Source organism: Microcebus murinus, chromosome 9, assembly GCF_040939455.1.
Source record: "Microcebus murinus isolate Inina chromosome 9, M.murinus_Inina_mat1.0, whole genome shotgun sequence".
Taxonomy (NCBI): Eukaryota; Metazoa; Chordata; class Mammalia; order Primates; family Cheirogaleidae; genus Microcebus; species Microcebus murinus.
Window position 1 is genome coordinate 63,222,359 of NC_134112.1, and position 15,058 is coordinate 63,237,416.

The 15,058-nt window shown below is 41.3% G+C and overlaps 2 protein-coding genes across 7 annotated transcripts in view; one reads left to right on the forward strand and one right to left on the reverse strand.

Annotated features, from left to right (window-relative positions):
- HBP1 (HMG-box transcription factor 1) overlaps window positions 1-1,575 on the forward strand; it is a 28,458-nt gene extending 26,883 nt beyond the window's left edge. For all 6 annotated transcript variants that reach the window (XM_012746204.3, XM_012746221.3, XM_012746228.3 and 3 more), the window contains one exon: window positions 473-1,575. In XM_012746204.3, coding sequence (XP_012601658.2) covers window positions 473-490 — 18 coding nt within the window. In that variant the 3' untranslated portion in view covers window positions 491-1,575. The remainder of the gene's footprint in view (window positions 1-472) is intronic.
- A 296-nt stretch (window positions 1,576-1,871) lies between these two features.
- Window positions 1,872-15,058, reverse strand: part of COG5 (component of oligomeric golgi complex 5) — a 299,347-nt gene continuing 286,160 nt past the window's right edge. The window contains exons 20-22 of the mRNA XM_012746191.2: window positions 9,054-9,180; window positions 8,501-8,580; window positions 1,872-2,661 (exon numbers count right to left, since the gene is read on the reverse strand). Coding sequence (XP_012601645.1) covers window positions 2,547-2,661; window positions 8,501-8,580; window positions 9,054-9,180 — 322 coding nt within the window. The 3' untranslated portion in view covers window positions 1,872-2,546. The remainder of the gene's footprint in view (window positions 2,662-8,500; window positions 8,581-9,053; window positions 9,181-15,058) is intronic.

A 15,058-nucleotide genomic window follows, 5' to 3' on the forward strand; every position in this document is an offset into this window, starting at 1 on the left:
AGAACTTTTCCGTTATTAGACTAGCATCTTTTAAGAAAATTTCACTTGGTAGACTAGAAGTGAAGACAGTAGTAGTTGTAGTAAGAGGGCTGGCCAAGGATGTTTGTGTATGTGTACCTGTTTTTATAGTAACGTGCAGGTCACATCGGTTTTAAAATGTTCAAGAATTTCTTTTAAAGAAGTAGGTGAGAAGATGACTGGATTTTGGAAGTTGTTAATTTAGAATTTTATGTGGTAGGACTTTGTATCACCTTTCTTTTCTATTCATCCTAGTCCATGTCTTATTTTTCATAAATTTTCTGGATGCTTGAACCATGAGATACTAGCAAATTTTGAAGTCACCTGAAGTCACCAGAACAGTATTTTTAATAGTGAACTTACAAACATTATCTTATACATCTTAGTGTCCACATATGGGATTACCCATGTATTGATTTGTAAACATTCACTGCGTTTAATTTTATTTCCACAGGGCTCACAGCAACATTAAACCAGGATGCTTGTGTTCTTAAGTCTATATTTGCATAAACATTGACTCTTGATGGAAAGGCTTAAGAAGATCAAGGTCTCACCATTTGTCCTGAATTTGTGTGACCATAAGATACTGATAGCATTGAGTCTTGAAATGATTTAATAATATGAGTGAGGATTTGCTTTCTCCATTAGAGCATTAAGTAAGCTAAAACTATCAACATTGTAAACCAAATTGCCTTATTTTTCTTCCAAACTTCATATGTGTCTATCAGGTAATATAGGCTTGAAAATTGATATCCTGTGGTGCTAAAGTACAGTAGAAAGAGAGGAGAAGTGTATACATGTTATATTTTAAATTGTATGAAAGGGGAATTTAAAAATATGTAACTGCTGTTTATACATTTGGCTCCTTATTGCTTATTAATCTGTATTGTACACATGATGGAATGAAGCAGAAGCTGGGAGTTGGCCTTTCCTCGAGCAGCCACCACATGGCTCAGCATCTGTGCCAAACACAGGCACTCCTAGTGTGGCCAGTGCCAAGGGGCTATCAGAACATGTGGTAGGTGGCTGGTGTCAGTGTCCCAGTGTAAGAGCCACCTGCTGCAGTTCCCATGGCATGCTGAGTTTATGCACCAGGTGGCAGCAGCCATCCATTATTTCCAGTGGAGACCTAGCCCAGGCCAAGATAAAGTTAGTTAATAGCATTGGGATATAGTCACAGTAATGGTGCTATTAACAGTCAACACCATTGTATTTTTTAACTTTGTGTTCTATATCTCCTCAGCCACGTATCTTAAATATATTTTGTCATCATATCTTTATGGTGGGGGCAGACTTTGCACTTATTGCAGTGCAACACTTGCACTTTACTTTTCATCCAACTGTCTAAAATTAGAGCAAATACATTGGCAATACAGCTGCTTTTGCTCTGAGCTACAATCATGGCTTTTCATGTTACTTACCAAGTGGTGTTTCTGGTTAGGAATCACAGCTGTAAAATTGATTTCAGTTCATTACACTTCTTCATGATGTTGCCCCTAAATTTTGCACACTATATTCTTGTATATTATTTCAAATAAAATGAAAAAAAGTTGTTTACCTCTGACTTGATTGATTTTAATGTTTGAGTTGTCGGAATAACAGGTTCAGGAGATAGGAAGTTTGCCTTATGGTTTCTAACACTTAGACCTTTTGTATTTATCATTATGTGGCTGCTATTGGGATTTAAAAAATTAAAAACAAAAATGTTAATAGTGCGGCAATGGCAATAAAACAAATAAGGACTTAGATTATTTATAGAGAATCCTTGTAGAATAAAAAATATTTTTCACTTGGCAACTCTGTTGAAAGGTTAAACCACCCACAAGGTCTGCTCTTAATAAAACGACAAAGTGTAAAGAAAGCCTTGCTTTATTTAAAGATTCAGGATGACATATTTAAACAAGAACATTTAACCCTACATCTTAGTTTTGGATATGTTAGTGGTTCCCAAACTTTGTTGCATATTGGAATCACTGTGGGGATTTAAAAAAAAAAAATACTGATTCCTGACTCCCACTCCCGTTCCCTCCCCCAGACATGTTAATTAGTATGGAGTACAAGTCGGGCATCAGGATTTTTTTAAAACTCCTCTGGTGGTGTGAATGTGCACTCATATTTGGGAACCACTGGACTACACACTTACTAGGGAAGAGGGCAGCTTGGGGGAAACAGTCTCCCTATAACTTATTCAGATCCCTTTAGAAGCAATGGGGTCCTTGTGTGGATATACCCATAGTGGAACTCAGGTGATAAAGAAATTTTAGCCTTGTACAAAAGTCTGAAAGGAAAAAAGTTAGAATCTTTCTGGAATAATCAGGTCCATGAATTTTAAAGGCTGTGATGATGAATATGTTTTGATATTTTATGCTAAAGTGGAAGTGCTAAAGGTAAATAGAGATCAACAAGAAATATAGAAAAATCCATTACATTCTTAAAATAGTGGGTAGTTGCTGTCTAAATTTTAGACTATGTTACTTAACTGCCAACTATGAATGGGTTAGCGCGAAGTGAGATTGGATTTCATATTGTTACTGAAGAGCAGACATAGCTTTTTGAAGCAGCTGAACCATTATGGGATAAACTGGTGCAAATTCTTTGCCTTCTCTACTTCTCACTGTATGGACATAAGCTTCCAGGGCTCCCCTGAAAAGCAAAATGAAAACAATGTCAAAATATTATATAAACTACATAAAACGGCTTACGAGGTATCAGTGTAATAGAAATAAGCTAATTTCTGAAACTGCTCAGTTCTACAAGCCAAGTAATCAACAGTGTTCAAACATTTATTGGTCGTTTTACTATGGTTAGTGCGCAAAACTATTTTTTCGATCTGTACTTAGTGGTCTAAGTCATCATGTACTTGGACTAGTCTACATACATGGACTGAATAGTCATATAACTTGCAGGCTCTCTGGCCTTTAAGTATGTGCTTGGTTTCCCTCCTCTACTTCCCTATTACAGAGACCTCTGAAAAGTTGCAAGCAAGCTTGTGCCTATACCCAGAGCTTACCAGGGGCAGGCTGCACCTTGGAAAGGTGTGCTCAGGGGTGCTGGATGGTGGGGCCCTTTGGCACGCACAGGAACTCTAGCAGGTGCATTATATTCCTGTTAGATGAACTACGAACAACCCACAACTAGAATAATGCTCTTGGGCTCTAATTTTTGGCAAATAGGTAATGAGGAAGCAGTCTGAATTAAATTGAGGGTATGTGGTACCATTCAGTTATTTATTATTATGCTCTCGTGAATTAGATTAAGGGTCAGCAAGCTGCCTGCAGGCCACATCCAGCCCGATGCTTGTTCACTTACTGTCTATGGCTGTCTTCACACTATACTGGCAGAGCTGAAAAGCTGAAGCAGAGACCATATTGGCCTGCAAAGTCTAAACTTCTCTGACCCTTTATGGAAAAAGTTTGCCAGTCTTTGGACTAGATCATCTGTTTAACTGGAGCTAAAAAGAATGGTTACAAGACTGTTAATTTTTCATTATTGGTGTATTTAAGTCTCAGGTATACAAATTGATTTTTGTCAAAATTTCATACTTTGAGATTAGCGCATTTCTATAAAGATGTAAGTTAATACCATTGCTCTAGCTCACATACTCACTTTCAATCCCATTTTTTACAAAAGCCTTTCTTAACTCCAGGTAGTACAAAAGAATGGAAACCACCCTGGAGTAACACAAATTTGTGGAAAGGTTTGACTTCTGTATCAACAGCCTTGACTTATTAATAGCAGGGTCTAGGCATTTTGGAATCCCTGAATGCAGGCTCCACACTCTGCTCAAGCATGAGTAAATTAGTCATGCAGAGGGATGGGCAGGCCCTTAATTTAAGCAGCATAGTTTTTTAGGCCGGGCGTGGTGGCTCACGCCTGTAATCCCAGCACTCTGGGACGCCAAGGCAGGGGGAGGAAGAGGATCGCTTGAGGCCAGGAGTTTGAGACCAGCCTGAGCAAGAGTGACACCCCGTCTCTACTACAGATAAAAAAATTAGCCAAGTGTCATGGCATGTGTCTGTAGTCCCAGCTACTTGGGAAGCTGAGGGAAGAAGATGGCTTGAGCCCAGGAGTTTGAGGTTGCTGTGAGCTAGGCTGATGCCGCTGCACTCTAGTCCAGTGCAGGGAGCTGTGATGATGCCACTGCATTCCAACCTTGGTAACAGAGCCAATGCTCTGTCTCAAGAAAAAAAAAAAAAAAACAAACCAAAAAAAAACATAGCTTTTTAAATAAGATATAAGTTAATACCATTACTCAGTTCACATACTCAGTCCCAAGTCCCACCTAATACATAATTCTCAACTGGCATGCAAGATGGAATTTAATGCTCTTAGAGAACAATTATGAGATGCCTTAGTTCAAGTCAGAGCTGACCCTTGATGGAGCTCTTTATGAAAAAACTTGCTTCTTTTAGTAATACTTGTCTAGTTGGTATGCCATCCTGGAAAACTGTCCCTATGATCCAAATGTAGTCCCTACAGATTCATATGTAGTAGAGAAATCCCCATAGGCTCAACTGTTTTCAAGACAATGGTATATGTATCAGTCTGAGAAATAAAAGTTCCCCACCCTTCCATTCTATTTAATAAATGGACAAAATCCAACTTAGCACTTTCACTGGCATTTAAAAGGATAAGAAATAATATAAAATATATAGTATGTAAACAAAAGCTCAGAAATGAGATTTGTTAGATTTTTTGGTATTAATCAAAAACATCAGAAGTACGGGGTAAAAAACAGATTAAGCTGCCCTCCCACATAAGATCAGAGCAAGATTTTCAAGCACTTATTAAAAAATTTCATTTGCTTCAGCAAAACATTAGCTTTCTTGGAAGTCAGGCCAACCATTATATAATAGTCTTAACTCTGGTTTGTAACCAAAATAAGTAGATTATTGAAGTTATCCTTATTGGGAAAAAACAAAACAAAGCACACAATTAGTAGAGGAATGGCTTGTGGTAACATGGCAACACTGCTCAATGTGACAGAAACTAGCCAAGTGGAGGTTTTCATAGAAAACAAAGTTGGTTTTTGTCAGGCATGAAGTATGCAGTGTGATTAGCACTGAACTATAATACAGAACGACTTACAAATACGCCACGGGCCTCGGCAGGCAGTTAACCCGGGGCTTTTCCCTGGCTCCATCCTCCCATCTCAGGCACTCAGTTCCCGGAACTGAGTGTCGAGTGACTGGCTATCAGGGCCAGAAACATTACTCTCCACCATCAGGGATCTTGGAGTTTTGCAGAAGTGTGGAGGAGCGGAGGGGACGGGTCCCAGCCTGCAGGCCCTGGGCCATGGCCAGAGGTCAAGGGGCCGAGGATGCGTGGGCACAAGCATTCTCCCATACCCGTATGGACGAAAGCATCACTAGGCTCATGAAGTCTGTGAACGTTTTGGACATCATGAAAGCATACTCCTCCTCAAATAGGGCTATAACAAAAAAGAGCTGCTGCTCCACTGCAGACATCAAGCAACAGTAAATGGATTTGAGGCCAACCACTACCACTTCCACAAAGCTTGAGAAATCTTTGCATCAAAACCTCATTAGATGTACCACTATTACGTACCCATATTAATGAAAAAATTTTTAAAAGACCTTTGAGCACCAAACCTCAAAACAAAAACACTTATTGTTCATTTTTACTGCCCCACAGGTGTCAGCCAGGCGCCCCTCTGCGCCTGGGGGCACACGCGTGTCTGCAGCACCTGCCTGGTGGGGGCGTGGTAGGACTACCGCCCTCACTGACACCATCTGGCCCCATGAGGCAGTGATTACTCTGATTTTTCAAATTAACTTGACTAGTACTCATTCAAGCTCTAGAGAAGCATCTGGTGTCAAAGGAAACTGGAAGGCAGGAGAGAGTTCATTATTTGCCATGTATTCAGCAGCAGTAGTGACACTCTCCCCAGTCTGCCCTACTTTATGACAACCTAACATATTATGCTGGGAGGAACGGAATGAGTATACAACAAGGTTTGCCCCAGAAGCTAAAACAAATTTACTGACATTTAAAGAGCAGTGCTCACCCTCGGTTTATCTTCAGGGGAAAGAAATTCACCCAGTGATGCTTCAGTATGCAGGAACAAAATTAGTTTTGCAATAACCACAAGAACATTCTCTAGGACAAAGGTCCCTCCTTGCCAAGAGCCTGGGGTGCAGCAGAAGTGCAGTTTTTTTTGAATCCCCCAAGGAGGGCTCAATTTTCTGCTCAGGGCATGAAGGTTCTGGAATTGGCCATGTGTGGAGGAGGGATGGGTAGGCCTTATTTAAAAAGCATGACAGTATTTCTGAGCATGATTTTCAGTTGCTAAATATAGGCTTAGCAACAGCACTGCTGATGAAATCACTCAGGAGACATTTTTAAAGAGAAGCAAAAGAAAACAGATTTGTGATGTACCCACAGCAGGACAACTGTTGTGGATGAACTCATTCCAACTTGTTAAGAAGACAAAAATGAACCCTGCTCAATTAACTGAATCCTCTTCTATTACCAAGTGTGTTGCAGCTGAGTGAATCTTTGGGACTCAGGGAAAGATCCACACAGACATTGCAAATCCCTGAGTTAGCCCTAGGCCCAAACTCCCCCATCCAAACCTGCACTGGCTGGTGGGCGGCTCACCTCACACCCTTCCCATTTCTGGATCAGACCCTCAGAGGTGAGTAACAGATACGCAAGGAAGAAGGGCACGGGCCTGAGCTAATCTCTTTATCTATTAATACACAGCTGCCCAGGGGCCCGGGACTCACGTGGGATCTGGGCACTACATAGAAGGGCTCAGTGCCACTTCTGGAAACAGAGGGCTGATGTTTCCTAATGACCTCTCATAGCTTCCTCGGTGGAGCCTCCCACCTGACAACTGGAATACGCTTCACCGTGCCAGTGGGTCGCACCTTTGCTGCTCTGTGGACCTGCCTGAGGAGCTATAAACATCCTGACGCCAGGTCACAACCCAGAGATTCTGAGGTTGGCAGGCAAGAGTGTGGCCTCAGTTCGAGGATTTTTCACAGCCCTGTAAATGGTTCTCATGTGCACATGTGGCTCAGACCCACCTCACCACTTACCCCTCTGGCTTTGGGGAACCCAACTTGTCACCTGCACTGAGGCTGACACATAGGCCTACTGGGTGCCGTGGTCTCAGACCAACAGAATCCGAATCCCCTGGGGCAGCAGGGAATGGCGTCACAAATTAAGTGGTACAACTGACTAGCTGTGGAGAGTGAGGGCGACACAGGAGTGGAAATGAGGATTTAAAGGTTTTTTTTAGTGTGGCTGGTTAGGCGATGGGAAACTCCCAACCAACACAGGGAGTATAGGAGAATGAGAAGGCTTGAGAGGAAAGATGCCTTGTTGTGACCGTTTTGGGGTTGCGATTTCTATGGGGTATTTGAGTGGTGACATATGACAGCAAGCATACTGCCGGAGGCCCCGTGAATCGGGCAGTCACAGAGCTGGGGCCATGGGGGCAGAAGAGGCATTAGGCACGAGTCTGGATGAGTCACCTATGACCAACACAGACAGGATGAGAAGGACAAAATATGTGAAATGATGGCATTTCGCCTAAGGAATGGATGGAAGAAGACAATCCAGCAAATGACAGAAAAAAATGGCTAGAGAAGTTAGAACAGAAACAGAAGACTGGAAGCCTGAGAGGGCAGGGCCGTGCCTTAGTTTACTTTGTACCCTCAGTTCCCAGCATAGGGCTTCGCATGCCAATAAAATGTGAGCCTGGCGTCAGTAGCAATGTGTTGAGTAGGTTTATGAGTTTAAAGAAGGAAATGGTGTCAACTCTAGCTGAAGCTGCAGAGCTGTGAGGTAGGAACAGGAACGTTAGGTGGCCGGGGGTCTCTGGTGATTTCGGGAGAACAACTTCAGAGGAGAATGCTGATGGCAGAGAGGTGCTCACTAAGCCATCTGTGACAGGCCCGGCATCGCACCTGGCGCGGCTGGGGGGCATGGGGCGGTGGGTGCACACGTGTACATACATAAAGGCACTCGTGGGCCCTCCTGGAGGGCACATGGGATCTAAGTGGCTGCTACGTTGTCCTTGTTTCCTACTAACAACTATGTCCCACTTGGGTGTTTTTTTAAAAGTTCACTCACATCTCTGTTCTACCAGTTCAATAACGGCAACACAATAAAATGATGTAGAAAATACGGAGCTAGGGCAGGTCTTTTCATAGCGGAGGTTGGTGTTCGAAGCTAGGAGTGCATGGTCCTCAGGCCTGCATGAGGCACGGGATCACACAAAAGAGATGTGAAGGTTTAGAAGTGAAAGACACGGAAAGCAAAGTCGTTATGCCCAATGGTCCCGACTGCCGGTGCTCAGGCGCGCTGTGTGTGCCGTGCAGCGAGGTGGCCTGCCACGAGGAGGGGCAATCGCATGTCCATGTCCACCCAGGCACTGCGCCTTCACCCGGCCCTGCATCCCGTCCTCCCTGGCTTCCCGCCAGATGGTTGCCCCTGGCGCACGTGGCTCTACCTGATGAGGAGGAGCCTGTCCTTTTCAGACGGATGGTCATCCAGCCACTGAGAGAAGCGTGCGTGGGACCACTCGGCCTTCTGCAGGGGAAACACAATTAGAGAAGGGAGTGCGTGCCTACTCGTCAGTCAGTGGCAGCAAGTGCTGGTCAGAAAGCATTCTCGAGGCTCCCCAAGGCGAAACTGCCCCAGCACCCACCCGAGGGAAGTGGGCAGAAGGTGGCACCAGCCTTGGTCCACCTTCCTGACTACCAACGGGCCTGGATTTGCCAACTGATGGTAGCAAAGGAAATGGGACCTCCATCAGAAAAGCTTTATGCACACAAATTACTTGGGCTATTATTATTTAAAATGGCTAATTCTGGATTCAGCAGGTAATTTTTGGCACTACTTACAAAGTAGATGCTGGGCAGTGGGAGCTTTCCTTTCCTAATCTCTACACACTGTCCAAGACAGGCATCCACGACTGAACAAAGCAGGAGAGGGAAGCCACTCAGGAGTGGGGCTCGGTATTCACAAACCCTCACAAGCGGGTCCTGGCTTGACTTCCTTACCTGGAGAGGGGATTTCATCTCAGCAGGTGCTCTCGAGAACAGAAACTGAATAATGATGCTGAATGGAATGATGTCTCCCAGTGTAGGGCTATTGGCCACATTTTCACTTGTCTGGAAGAGCAGTGGTCTACAAGAGGAAGCATCAGAAATTATTTCATGACGTTCAACATTGAAAGAAGTGATTTGGCGAGAGAATCATTATCCTTGAATAATGACTTTCTTCCTAGACTGGCCACCGAACCACGCCCCCACTTCTTAGACCCCCCAGCCCATTTGGCCCTGAGACACAATGAGCGTGCACTGCGCACCCCCACACACGCCCACATTCTCACAGGCTCATCTATCCTTCAGCTCCTTCCTCAACTCCTAGTTCACGGGTCTATGCGTCCGACTTGACTTTCAGTTCACTCAGCAGAATCACCTCAGAGCTCATCTAATTTATAGGCTAAAATCAAATTAAGCACAGAGTAAAGCCTTCAAGTAGATGCAATGAACAGATTTTTATCTGAGGGAAGTGTGCAGAAGGTGAGATGGGCCTTGGTCCACCTTCCTGACTACCAGGGAGCCTTCTGGATTTTAACTTTCATTCACTGTCATTCGCTGAAAGCCAACAGTCCTTTTACCTTTGATTTTAAATAGAATTCTTTTTTGGCCTACAATCTAATATGGATAAACTCAAACATTTTCTCCACAACTTTTTAAAACAGCAATTATATCTTTGTATATATAAAATTATTATATTCCTGAATATTCCATCAAAAATTTATGCTAGCTCTTTTATACTATACTCCATGTGTGGGTTACACTGTCCACATCTTACAAGGGGAAGATGAATGCAAATCCACTTCACTAGTAATCACACACCATCTATGCAAAAGGCTGGCAAGAATTATTTGAAACTATTATCGATCTCTCATTGGCTTTGAGCTCTGATGGGCAACAGCTGATGAGAAGCCGAGCTGTAGAGGTTGAATCTCAACAGTTAAGATGGCATCAGCATCTCCTGACAGATCAGGTAATAATTCTAAACCACATAAAATAGCACTGTATCCTGGTCTCTTTCTCCACTTTTCTCCACTTCATCTTAATTACTCCAATTATGAATGAAGGCCTGTACAAAACAGAGACTCGAACTTCTTCCTTACCACAAATGTAAGATTTTATGCCGAGAGTTAGGAGTGCTCTCAAGAAACAGTTGGTTCTCATTAGATCCAGAATATTATTAGAAAAAAATGGCTTTATAGTAACTATTCAACAAGTAAAATCTATTTCTGACAGGGATTTTTCTTTTCTTTTCTTTTTTTTTTTTTTATGCTCAAGAAACTGAAATCTAGGGGATTTTTCTAATTACAACTGCTTTAACAAATAACATTGTTTTGTAATTTATTTTCTTTAGTTACTGGGGAAGCATTTCAGTCATTTATGTTGTCTATCAATGGAAAGCCATAAAGCTCTGAACCAGTCATTCCATGGGAGGATGACGAAAGTCATTCTATGGCCACACTGAAAATGTGGTACACTTTTCTTGAAAAATCTCAAGGCTCAAATCATTTCACAACGTTCTATGCTGTAGAGTTTTAGGCTATCAGCAACTAGTCAGATATGAAAACTTTGCTGAGGAAATTTCAGTTTTGCTTGTAGGTACCCCTGTAAGTTCTCTGTGTGAATGACATTGTATTTATCTTTAGGTAAAAACTCCCAGTTTTAACAATATCATCATCATCATCATCAACAGCCACAATAGCTAACATATATAGCACTTACAATGTGTCGGGCACAGTTTAAAGCCTTATAGAGGGTGAGGTCAGCAAGATGTCGGAATAGGAAGTCCCAGGCTTCACTCCCCACAACAGAAAGTCCAACTAGCAACTATTCACAGACAGGAATGCCTTGGTGAAAACCTCAAAACTTGGGAATAAGACCAAGACACCTGCATGGACCGCGGAACTTTATAAAAACCACACTAGAAGGTTAAGAGAAATGGTCTTACTTTGACCACATCATCCCTCCCCACCCCCAAGTTGGCACAGCGTCACACAGGGAGGATTCTCCTAAGCACATGGTTTATACAGTGGGTAAAGAGAACCAAAAGTAGACATCCAGCCTGCTTCCCTAGCATTGAGATGCCGGGAAGGAAGCTCACTCTAGTCTTGTCTTGCCTCGAGGGGAAAGGGCGTAGCAGCAGGGCTGGTGTCAAATAGAAACAAAGCAAGAAGGTAGAGCTCCCAGTTACCTGCATGTGGATCTAACGGGTAGCTCTGTGTTCCTGCCAGTAGTGGAACCTGATCAGAGATACCATTGACATCAAAAACATAAAATTTGGGGGTGGAAGAGTAAAAGTATAGAGTTGTTATATGTGATCAAAGTTCAGTTATCATCAGCTTGAAACATCCTGTATAACATGTCTTTTGGAAGCCTCATGGTAACCATGGAGCAATAATCTATAGAGACATAAAACATACATAGAAAGGATTCAAAGTGTACCACTATAGAAAACCATCAAACCATAAAGACAGTGAAAGAGGAATAAAGAAATGAAATATATACAAAACAATCAAAAAACAAAGTACAAAATAGTAGTATTAAGTCCTTACCTATTAATTATTATTTTAAATGTAAGTAGATTAAAGTCTCCAATAAAAGACACAAAGTGGCTGAATATATAAAAAATAAGACTCAACTATATGTTGCCTACAGGAGATTTACCATACTTTTAAAGACACACATAGAATGAAAGTGCAAAGGATAGCAAAGATATTCCATGCAAGTGGAAACCAAGATAGAGAAGGGGTAGATATACCAGACAAAATAAAATTTAAGTAAATACTGTAAAAAGACACAGAGAAAGATATTATATAATGATAAAGGGGCCAATTCATCAAGAAGACATAACAATTGTAAATATGTATGTACCCAACATTGAATATTATAGAGCAAATATTAAAGGGTCTATAAAGGGAGAGGTAAATTGTAGTACACTAATAATAGAGGACTTCAATACCACATACCACACTTTCAACAATGGACAGATCATCCAGACAGAAAATTAATATGGTAAAATTGGACTTGAATTACACTTTAGACTGAATGGACCTAACAGACATAAATAGAATGTTCCATCCAACAGGAAGTGAATACATGTCTTTTCAAACACACATGAAGCTTTCTTCAGGACACATCATACATTAGGCCACAAACCAAGTCTGAATAAATTTAAGAGAACTGAAATCATATCAAGTATCTTTTCTGATCACAATGGCATAAAACTAGACACCAATAATAGGAGAAATCTTGGAAAATTCACAACTATGTAGAAATTATACAATATGCTATTGAACAACCAATGGGTCAAGGAAGAAATAAAAAAAAAATTATCTTGGATAAATGAAAATGGAAATAAAACATACCAAAATCTATGGGATGTAACAAAAGCAGTTCTAAGAAATTTTTAGATATATATGCTTATATCAAAAAAGAAGAAACATCTCAAATAAAAAACCTAATGTGGCACCCAAGGAACTGCAAGAACAGAACAAACTAAGACCAAAGTTAGCAGAAGGAAAGAATAAGCAAAGATCAGAGCAGAAGTAAATAAAATATATACTAGAGATATGGTAGAAAAAAATCAGAGAAACCAAGAGTTGGTTTTTTCAAAAGATAAAATTGACAAACTCTTAGCTAGACTTACTAAGAGAAAGGACTTAAATAAAATCAGAAACAAAAAAGATATTACAACTGATGCCACAGAAATACAAAAGATCATAAAAGATACTACTAATAATTATAAGGCAACAAATGCAGTAATCTAGAAAAAAGCAGATACATTTCTAGGCACATATAACCTACCAACACTGAATCAAGAAGAAATTAAAAACCTGAACAAACCAATAATGATTAGGGAGATTCCATCAGCAATAAAAGTCTCCTATCAAAGAAAAGCCCAAGGCCTAGCGGCTTCACAGGTAAATTCTACCTAAGGCTTAAAGAAGAACTAATATCAATCCTTCTCGAATTCTTCTGAAAAACTGAGGATGAGAGAATTCTTCCAAAGTCTTTTTAGAAAGCCAGCATTACTCTGATGTCGAAGCCACACAAAGACATTGCAAGAAAAGAAAATTATAGGCCAGTGTCCCTGATGGACCACAGATGCAAAAATCCTCACAAAATACTAGCAAACCCAATTCAACAGCACATAAAAAGGATCACTCAGCCGGGCGCGGTGGCTCACGCCTGTAATCCCACACCCCAGACACCAGTCACAAGTCTAGGCCTTGGAACTTCTGACTGACTAGCTTCAACACAGGGTTCCCATGAATCCCTCTCCCTCTTTAGGGTCAATTAATTTGCTAGAGTGGCTCACAGACCTCATGGAAACACTTACTTACAATGACCAATTTATTATAAAGAGTATTACAAAAGGTACAGATGAAGAGATGCGTAGGTATGGGGGAAGCGGCAGGAGCTTCCATGCCCTCCCTGGGTGTGCCAACCTCCAGAAACCCCCTCGTGTTCAGCTCTCCATGAGCTCTCTGAACCCGGCCCTCTTCGGTTCTTATGGAAGCTTCATTATTACATAGGCATAATTGACAAGCATGTAGAAAAGTGATCAGACAAAAGCACATGATCTAAACCCAGCAAGGCCTGTCCAGATTCTTCCTGGCCTGTGTAGCACTCCCTCCCTCCAGGGTGAGGCAGGACCCTCTCTGGAATGAGGGTCTTTTGACCCACAATTAGATTAGAGTCCTGCCTTGGGCAAGTGAAAGGAGGACAGGAGAAGGTCAGAGACAGAGAGATTTTTATAATATAATATCTCCTGAGGCCTAAAGTGCCCCAACATTATAACAAGAACTATGGGAGTTATAATTGTCTCTATTTATATAGATGACATTATCTTACACATCAAAAACCTTAAAGAAGGCCGGGCGCGGTGGCTCACGCCTGTAATCCTAGCTCTTGGGAGGCCGAGGCGGGTGGATTGCTCAAGGTCAGGAGTTCAAAACCAGCCTGAGCAAGATCGAGACCCCGTCTCTACTATAAATAGAAAGAAATTAATTGGCCAACTGATATATATATAAAAAATTAGCCGGGCATGGTGGCTCATGCCTGTAGTCCCAGCTACTCGGGAGGCTGAGGCAGAAGGATTGCACGAGCCCAGGAGTTTGAGGTTGCTGTGAGCTAGGCTGACGCCACGGCACTCACTCTAGCCTGGACAACAAAGCGAGACTCTGTCTCAAAAAAAAACAAAAAAAAAAAAACCTTAAAGACTCCACCAAAAGAACTGTTAGAACTAATAAACACATACAGTAAAAGTCACAGTATACAAAAATCAACACACAAAAATCAGTACTGTTTCTGTACAATAAGATGAACTATCCAAGAAAGAAATCAATACAATTTACAATAGCTACAAAAAATAAAATACTGATGAATTTAACCAAGGAGGTAAAAAGATCTATACACTGAAAACCATAAAATATTCATTAAAGAAATTGATGAAGACATGATTAAATGGAAAAATATTTCGTGTTAACTCTACCTGATTTCAAACTATATTACGAAGTTATAGCAATTAAAACAGCACGGTAATGGCATAAAAAAAGACATATCAATCAATGAAACAGAACAGACAGCCCAGAAGTGAACCCAGATATTTACGGCCAATTGATTTTCCATAGAGGTGGCAAGAACACACAATAAGAAAAGGGCAGTCTCTTCAATAAAGGGAATTGGGAAAACTGGATATCCACATGCAGATGTATAAAACTGGATTCTTATGTCATACTATATATAAAAATCACCTTAAAATGTATTAAAGACTTAAATGTAAAACCTGAAACTGCAAAGATACTAGAAGAAAAAAACATAGGGAAAAAGCTCTATGACATTGGCTTGGGCAATGACTTTCTGGATTTGACCCCAAAAGCTGGGGCAACAAAAGCAAAAATAGACAATTGGGATTAAACTAGAAAGCTTCTGCAGAGCAAGGGAAATAATTAAAGTAAAAA